Source organism: Microcaecilia unicolor, chromosome 4 (genome assembly GCF_901765095.1).
Source record: "Microcaecilia unicolor chromosome 4, aMicUni1.1, whole genome shotgun sequence".
Taxonomy (NCBI): domain Eukaryota; kingdom Metazoa; phylum Chordata; class Amphibia; order Gymnophiona; family Siphonopidae; genus Microcaecilia; species Microcaecilia unicolor.
Window position 1 is genome coordinate 71630325 of NC_044034.1, and position 9682 is coordinate 71640006.

The following is a 9682-nucleotide window of genomic DNA, read 5'->3' on the forward strand; positions in this document are numbered from 1 at the left end:
AACTTAGCAAGTTTGGCGCCAATGACAGCTCATGCTGCAGGTTTGCATTTTTAGACTCTGCACTGAACTTTCACATTGTTCTTTTTGTGGCTTACACATGACTGCCAGTTATTATAATTGGTCTTGAAGGTTTGTTTTGGACTCCTGATGCAGGCCTTTGTGGCTGAAACAAGGCCTGTGTCATGTCCCTTTCACCACAAGCTAATAGCTTTTAATAAAGGACTTTTGAAGTGCTTTGACTGCACACTTCTGTTGGATAGTGTGGTTGCTCTCCACCGTTTGATTCTGTTTTTGTCTTTGTTGTCAAGATTGTATCTTCCTCTCTTCTTTTGTAGCTAACTTTGGAGTCCTTTTACAAAGGCGCGCTGAAAAACGGCTTGCAGTAGTGTAGGCGCGGGTTTTGGGTGTGCGATGATCCATTTTTTAGCGAGCCTGTAAAAAAAAGGCCTTTTTAAAAATTTTTGCTGAAAATGGATGTGTGGCAAAATGAAAATTGCCGCGTGTCCATTTTGGGTCTGAGACCTTACCACCAGCCATTGATCTAGCGGTAAAGACTCACGCGGTAACCAGGCAGTAATGACCTTCGCACACCAAATGCCACTTGTCGAACGTCCATGATGTGCCTCTGAAAATAAAAAATATTTTTCAGACACACGTATCGGATGCGCACCAAAAATGAAACTACCGCAAGAGTCACACAGTAGTCAGGCGGTAACTCCATTTTGGCGTGCGTAGACGCTTACACATCTTAGCAAAAGGACCCCTTTGACTCCCCACACTCCCAGAAATATCCCCCTCCCCTCAGTGTACCCTCAAGTAACTGGTCAAGTTTTGTGTGGGCAACAATTTGCCTGTATAAAATTTAGTTGGCCAGTAGAGAGAAAATTTGAAATCTCAAGATTTGTCTAGATAATTGTAAAAGTAAGCCAGACAAACCTTTTCAATAGGGATCTCTTTCAATGGAGGTAAAAAAATAAAAGCAAGCTCATTGAAACTAAATATTTCCCCTGACAAAAACTCATATCTAACCTAAGCATCAACACTGAACTCATTTGATACTGACAGATCATTGCACCTGTACAAAAACAAGATGTATTCAAATATAATATGCCCTAAAGCTGAGATAAAACCATCATTTGTAGGCTCCACTATAGCCCTTGCAGCCTACATAAACTCAGTGAGCAACTACAATGTTCCTGTGTATAACCTTACTTGTGTGCTATGATCATGCTCCTTTTCTTATGCCTGCATGCCTTATTTATCAGAATAAAAAATATAAGTGAAAACCCCCATCATTTGGTTAATATTTATTTTTTAATTCCGTATCCTCTCCGTTTCCTCACTCATACAATTCTTAATTGATATCTTTTATCCATAGAACTGCTCCTTGAAACAGAGTATGGTCAGGAGGGGACTGACAAGAAGATGTAGTGCTTATGCTAGTGAGCTGGTAGAAGAGGGCAAAAACAGAGTATGAAGCATAGGTCTTATAGGCCAATAGACTTATAAATCAATGTGAAATTTTTCACTTTACTTCAGACGTAATAAAGTACAGGAGTAGCTTAGTGGTGAGAGAGGCAAGTTGCAAACCAAGGAAACCACAGTTCAAATCTTGCTTCTCCCATGGATAATGCTTTATGACTTGGGGCAAGTCACTTCACCTTCCACTGCCTCAGTTACAATTAGGCCCTAATCTAGGAATAGGCAACTCCCTTTGGTATCAAATTTTGATAGCTATCAGAGTGCTGTGTCCATTTCTTCCCCCAATCTGTGCCTGGTATCACCTTGCAGTTCTGCAATCCAGTGGCCAAGAACAGTAGAAATGCTGTTAGCAAAACTCAGTGAGGAGCTGCGTGGCCCTGCGTGGCCACCTTCTCTTATCCCCTTGCAGGGTTCCCTTGGTAACAAGCCCTATGAGAGGAGAAAGAGAGGTGCTGTCAGGTCTAGGCAGGCTCCATGCTGAATTTCGTAACAGCATTGCTGCTGTGATTAGCCACTGGACTGTGGAACAGCACTACAGCAGGTGAAAGGACATGCAAGAAACTAGGCACAAGAGATCAATGGAAGGAGGGGGAGACCATCTCCTTTCCCCTCCTCCCATGATGTCAGTGGGCACCCACAATGGAAATATGGCCCTGGTTACAACTAGACTGAAGCCAGTTCTTGTACCTGAATATGTAACTTGCTTTGAGCCTGTAAACCTAAAATCCAAATCCTGAGATGCACAGAACATAATAGTTAAACCCGTGAACTAAATCTGAAGTAAAAATAATTCTCCCTTTGGCTCTTATCTAATGGTTCCCATTTCTTCTTTCCACATCAATAATAATGAATGACAGTGGCCATCTGCGTCCTAAAAAATGATACAATTTAGCTAATGATTCAATTCTGTAGCTTAACATGTTATTATAAACGTGGTTCCTAGCTCACTCTCTACAGCACTTCTAGTTCTAGCTAGCCAAAGAGGTAATCTCAGCATTGGAAAAGCAATTTAAAAAAAAGCCATTTATCCAGGTCAACACTGATTTAAAAAGTGGGTAAAAGTGCCCAGGCTTCATGTGGCTAAAATTTATATGCTCTTCCACAGCATGTACTTTTGTTTGCCTTGTACAGAGGCATTCTGGTAGTAGGAACTGGTTAGGGAGGCAAAGTCTTAAACCATGGGAAAAATACCTGCAGAAGCAGCAGAGAAAAATATTTGTGGAAACTTTTTCCTAAGACTATTTTCAAAGGGTAAGTATGCTTGTATTTTTTCCTGTTGAAAGGTGGTGCAAAGACCACAAGTAAAGGTACCAATAGATTTCACACCTAGACAGGCACATGAAAATTAGCACACAAAAAAGAACTCCACTAGCTACTGTGTTTTATATGACACTGGGTTTAGTTTGTATTAACAAAACATACATTATCAGGGACGCCTCTTTGTTCAAAACAAAACAACCTTGGAATTAATAAATACATTGGCCATAAAAAGGCCATTTTAATAAGCTGCAGTATGCATTAGCCCACGTTTACTGCAGCATAAAATGGTATACTGTGGGATGCACTCAGGCATCCTGCAGTAAATGCCAAAATGGCGTACACTAACTGCATGCTAAAATTTTTTTTTTTTTGCATGGAGGGGACGTGTCTGGGGGGTGGGAGTGGGCATTTCTGCACTAATCAGCGCAGCTACATTACTGCATGCTAATTGATTAGAACTGAATTACCAAATGAGCCCTTAGGGCTAGATTCAATATAAGGCACCTGAAAAATCCACGCAGTAAACATTTCTGGCTAAGCATACAGTGGGGGAAATAAGTATTTGATCCCTTGCTGATTTTGTAAGTTTGCCCACTGACAAAGACATGAGCAGCCCATAATTGAAGGGTAGGTTATTGGTAACAGTGAGAGATAGCACATCACAAATTAAATCCGGAAAATCACATTGTGGAAAGTATATGAATTTATTTGCATTCTGCAGAGGGAAATAAGTATTTGATCCCCCACCAACCAGTAAGAGATCTGGCCCCTACAGACCAGGTAGATGCTCCAAATCAACTCGTTACCTGCATGACAGACAGCTGTCGGCAATGGTCACCTGTATGAAAGACACCTGTCCACAGACTCAGTGAATCAGTCAGACTCTAACCTCTACAAAATGGCCAAGAGCAAGGAGCTGTCTAAGGATGTCAGGGACAAGATCATAAACCTGCACAAGGCTGGAATGGGCTACAAAACCATCAGTAAGACGCTGGGCGAGAAGGAGACAACTGTTGGTGCCATAGTAAGAAAATGGAAGAAGTACAAAATGACTGTCAATCGACAAAGATCTGGGGCTCCACGCAAAATCTCACCTTGTGGGGTATCCTTGATCATGAGGAAGGTTAGAAATCAGCCTACAACTACAAGGGGGGAACTTGTCAATGATCTCAAGGCAGCTGGGACCACTGTCACCACGAAAACCATTGGTAACACATTACGACATAACGGATTGCAATCCTGCAGTGCCCGCAAGGTCCCCCTGCTCTGGAAGGCACATGTGACGGCCCGTCTGAAGTTTGCCAGTGAACACCTGGATGATGCCGAGAGTGATTGGGAGAAGGTGCTGTGGTCAGATGAGACAAAAATTGAGCTCTTTGGCATGAACTCAACTCGCCGTGTTTGGAGGAAGAGAAATGCTGCCTATGACCCAAAGAACACCGTCCCCACTGTCAAGCATGGAGGTGGAAATGTTATGTTTTGGGGGTGTTTCTCTGCTAAGGGCACAGGACTACTTCACCACATCAATGGGAGAATGGATGGGGCCATGTACCGTACAATTCTGAGTGACAACCTCCTTCCCTCCGCCAGGGCCTTAAAAATGGGTCGTGGCTGGGTCTTCCAGCACGACAATGACCCAAAACATACAGCCAAGGCAACAAAGGAGTGGCTCAGGAAGAAGCACATTAGGGTCATGGAGTGGCCTAGCCAGTCACCAGACCTTAATCCCATTGAAAACTTATGGAGGGAGCTGAAGCTGTGAGTTGCCAAGCGACAGCCCAGAACTCTTAATGATTTAGAGATGATCTGCAAAGAGGAGTGGACCAAAATTCCTCCTGACATGTGTGCAAACCTCATCATCAACTACAGAAGACGTCTGACCGCTGTGCTTGCCAACAAGGGTTTTGCCACCAAGTATTAGGTCTTGTTTGCCAGAGGGATTAAATACTTATTTCCCTCTGCAGAATGCAAATAAATTCATATACTTTCCACAATGTGATTTTCCGGATTTAATTTGTGATGTGCTATCTCTCACTGTTACCAATAACCTACCCTTCAATTATGGGCTGCTCATGTCTTTGTCAGTGGGCAAACTTACAAAATCAGCAAGGGATCAAATACTTATTTCCCCCACTGTATTCTATAAGTGGCACCTAGATTTAAGCGCAGTATATAGAATACGTTTAGTTGATATCCCAGCGCATAAAACGACACTCCTCCATTTACACCAATGAAAATATGGCATAAATCCCTGCGCGTAGATATACGCGCACTGGGCCATATTCTATAACTATGTGTGCAAATTTTGGAATGCCAAGGAAATGCCCAATTCCCCTTCCATAACCACACACACATTAGAATTTAGGTGCAGTTCATTAAGGAATACGCTTAGTGAGTTGTGCGCATAAATTCTGATTATTGCCAATCAGTGCTCATTATTGCTTGTTAGGTGCTATTATCAACACTGACTAAGCTTGTTAAGCCAATTAAGCTATGCATGTTGTTATGGAATATCCTTAGCGTGGAACGCTAGGTGCGATATATAGAATCCGGTGGTTAGTGCCTACAAAATAGTTGAGGGTAAGTGCTAATGCAGTTTTAATGTCCAAGTGCTAATGCGGTGTGTGGAAAGCTCAAAGAATCTGGCTTGCTTCTTATCCTGCACTTTATACGAGTCCTTTTGAGATAAGTGCTTTTCCATATTTGTATCATTAACCATTAAGGGCCATTGAATGTTGAAAAACAGCAAGGACTGTAGTATAATGATATAAACGATAAAAACTGACAAAAGAAATAGAATAAAGTTTTTTTGAAGGTTTTTGCCAGTGATCATTTCAGCTCTATAAACCTCTTTGAGGCTTTTCCTTCTTTTACAAAAATTGTGATTTAGTTATTTTTCATTGAGTGGATTACTTTGTGTTTGTTTATCTCTAGTGATTTTGTAATTCCAAACCTTATTTTTTTGTTGCTGTAGTTGATATTAGCGCAAGGCCATTAATGCAAAAAAATGGAAAATTGGCCATTTAACTGCTGTGGTAAAAATGGCCTTAGCATGCCAGAAAAACCTGTCTGAAAGGCGCACTAAGGCCACTTTATACCGCAGCTTAGTAAAAGGACTCCTAAGAGTTTGCTAGAGTAGAATAAAATTGCCAAAACAAATTTTGAATAAGCTTTGTTTGGGGGCAAGGAAATTTTTCTGTGCACGAAACAAGAGCATAGTCTGGGGGTTATTGTCTCTTGTGGACAAACAGGTAGATAAAAACCGTAGAAACCAGAGGATGCTTGGGAGCCTAGGGAAAAGAACAGACAGCAGAAAAATGGGTAAGTTGTGGTTCAATGCTGGAGATTGCATCTTCAAAAGGATATTAACTGGATGGAGTCACAACAGAGGGCAGCTACTAAAATGGTCAATGATCCTTGTTATAAAGCATATTAAATGCCTCCAATGTAAAAATGCACAGAAGGTAGGCCTCTTATAACAGAAAGACAGCTTGGGGGAGGGAGGACGTTGCTAGGATTAGCATGAATAGAGACAAGCATAGTCTATTTCTTCACAGCAAAGGTGGTGGAGGCATGGCACATACTCTCAGTAGGCTTGAAACGAGGACACTTGTGAAATCATAGGACAATTTCTGAGGGTGAGAAAGGATCTGTAGATCTGGCCAATTGGTTATTAGTTAAATGGTCTTTTTCTGCTGTCATGCTCTGTTTCTATCCTTGTAATCAAGACATAAAGGAGTTTAAGAACAGGGATCATATAATTCCTGAAATATTGTGGTATGGAAAATTTGCTAAAAAGAAATATGTAAACTGCAGTGCATAAATTAAAACTTGGGTCTACAAACCATTCTTTTACACTCAAACTGCTTTTATCCCCTTTAACTCTAGCTTCATTTAAACTTTGAGAAAATAATCAACTTTTTGAATCAGGTTGCTTTATGACAGAAAAATCCAAGTAATGCAGAATGCATACCAATTTAAACATTTTTAGAAGACTGAAAATTCAAATTTTGGAAATCTTTTCCACTTATTGCTGCAAGCTCATTCTGGTCAAATGCATTTCTTTTTACAAACCACAGTGTTCCTTCTGCAGCTTCCATGTGAATCAGCTATGTTCAACTCAATAAATAAAGCCCTGCATCACTGGAATGTTTGAAAACACAATTGAATACGTAATGTTTTCTTTTGCTGTAGCTACTTTTTACACATCACTGGGTGATCTTGCTCGTTGAGAGAGACTAGAAGGGATGCAACCACAGCAGATGAGCCAAAGTGCTTTCTGGAACTCTTGGTTTCTAAATGCATATATCACAGGATTGATAACAGAGTTATAGGTGGCCGGTAGTAGAGTGGCATAGGTGTATATGGAAGGATAAGTATAATCCGCTATTAAAGAATACAGTGTAAAAGGCATCCAGCAAGCAGCAAAAGTTCCCAAAATAATAGCTAAGGTAGATACTCCTTTTCGAGTTGTTACATAATGTGATGTTGCCAAGAAATGGTGCTGTAAGGCAATCTGATGGGCATGTCTCATTACAATTTTACATATCTGAATGTAGAGTTGAAGCATGAGAGCAAACATTAGCAAGAAAGAGACGGAAAGGGCAGCTGCATTATTTTTAGTGAGTGGTCTAATAACACTGCAGGTGGATTCATCTTTGAGGCAGTTCCAGCCCATTATAGGAAGCAGTCCAACACAGATAGATACTCCCCATAATAATACAAGCATAATGTAGGTAAAAGTGACAGTTCTTTCTGAATTGTAAGTCAAAGCATAGTAAAGAGAGAGGTACCGATCAACAGTGATAGCCAATAAGCTGCAGACAGAGGCACAGAAAGAGGCAACAATCAGTCCAACAGAGACCAGCTTTGCAGCTTCTGATTGTAGGAGATAGGCAAAAATGAAATTGATGATCAGTCCAATTCCTGCCAGGAGGTCTGCAAGCGCCAGGCTTCCAATAAGAAGAAACATGGGAGCTCGAAGACTGGGGTTGTGGAAAATAATAAGGACCACAATAGCATTTTCGCAAGAGATAACTGTTCCTGATGTACACAACACAATATCCCAAGGGTTTACTATGAGTTCTGGCTCTGAGTCTAGGAGAGGAATCAGAGAGGAGACTGCAGCTGAGACATTCTCTGTAGAAGCAGCATCTAAAGGATCCTGAGGCAGCCAGCTTAAATTAACCTTCAGGTCTTCATTCATTTTAACCCCTGTCTTCTTCAATGAAAAGACATTTTTTAAAATATTCAGATATACAGTAGTGATGAATTTTAGTTCATGCAATATTTTAAAAATACCAGCAGTTCAAAAAATGCTGACATTTTCACAAACCTGTGTATTAATGCATATTTTTAATGCAAAATCTAATACATTTAGAACTACTAAAAAAACACACAGAAAGGAATGCTCAGTAAATCAAGGGGAAATAAGATGTGGTGTAAAGGAAAAGCAAACTTATTTATCAAAAAGTGAGAAAAATGAAAGAAATATTGTACTTATTTTATGTTTATGGCAGAAGCGCCAGCGATGTATATATTGCCATAAAATGGAAAAAAATCTTTTAGTACATTCTGCCCATGCTGTAGACATGAACTGATGTGTAAAATAACCAAAACACTTACACATTTTAACTCACTTTAATTAAGTAGCTTTTAGATTTGTTCTTTATTAATACAGACAGCCATGGAAATATTTTTAAAAAACTACACACACACACAAAAGCAATCACATTAATACCAATATACTGTAACATTCAACATTAAGCAACTAGGTATATTGTAGGTATATCTTGCACACGTTCCTTTGAAATTTTCAACTAAAAGGAGGTATGAAAAATGGGTGATACAGACAAATTAAAAATAACATGCAACCGCCACAGAAAGAAAAAAGGCTGAAAGGCGGACGGGCACATATGAAGAAAAAGAATGATTTTTGTCACCTTAAAAATCTCAGTGGAAGGTCCCCCAATCTTTTCTAAGCATAGCTGGTTGCTTTTTGCCTGTTCTTTCACGAACCCAAACGTGAAATACAAAAGCTTTCTCCCCGGCCGGCTCCCGTTCCTCTCAGAGCGGTAGGCACTGGCAGCGGAGACTGCAGGCATCACACATTAAAAAAAAAAAAAAAAAAAAAAATCTCAGTGCTCGCGCTCACTGCCGCCCTCCGCTGCGGCTCAGCTGGAAAGCGAAGTAATCTGAAGACGACCAGCTGCAGAGGGGCAAAGCGGGCGACCGACCGCGCGAGCTCAGCCAGGCGCAGGCACGTGCCGAGCGAACCCGGCGGCGGTGGGGAGCAACTGCTTCCTGTCGCTTTGGGAAGAGAGTTGAGGGACCTGGGAGAGCCGCAGAGGGCGCGCGGGGAGGGGGAGGGGAACAGGAGGCTGGCTCACCGCTAAACGACCGGTTTTGTTTTAAATTTAGGCAGGGCCTGGGTGGGGCAAAAGGGAATAACTAGAGCAATTCCCCAGGACCCCTATGTCTGCCCAAAATTGAAGGAGGCGCCCCCCCCCCCCCCAGTTTCTGTCCTGAGCCCCAACATATCTAATATTGGCCCTGAGCCTTACTAGGGGAATGCAATAGTGCTGGAGGGTGGTGGCCCTATAGGCAGTATTGACTATTTTGAGGACCCTAGGCAAACACAACCTCTCCCCGGGCTTGCAATATAAAATATATTTTAGAATTCTCACTAACTGAAACACCCAGCCTCTCCAGCCCACCAAAAATATATACTCATCAATTCTGTTTTTTTAACTGTAAGAAATCAGTCACACAACCAAGTGACATCGAATATAATAAGTAAATCGAGCCATCTTAGAGCAATATATAACACAAACACAAAAGAACTACCTGACATCTGTAGTAAGAAGTCTCTGTGTACAAAAGTCAAAGCATAGTAAGAGCAAGACTGAGTTGTAAGCTTAGGCCTAACTGTCATCACCTA

General features: G+C 41.3%; 1 protein-coding gene across 1 annotated transcript; it reads right to left on the minus strand.

The window, feature by feature from the left end:
• Positions 1-6943: 6943 nt before the first annotated feature.
• GPR12 (G protein-coupled receptor 12) lies at positions 6944-7948 on the minus strand. Its single transcript, XM_030199386.1, has one exon. The coding sequence runs from the start codon at positions 7946-7948 to the stop codon at positions 6944-6946; it is 1005 nt and encodes a 334-aa protein (XP_030055246.1).
• Between the last annotated feature and the right edge of the window lie 1734 nt (positions 7949-9682).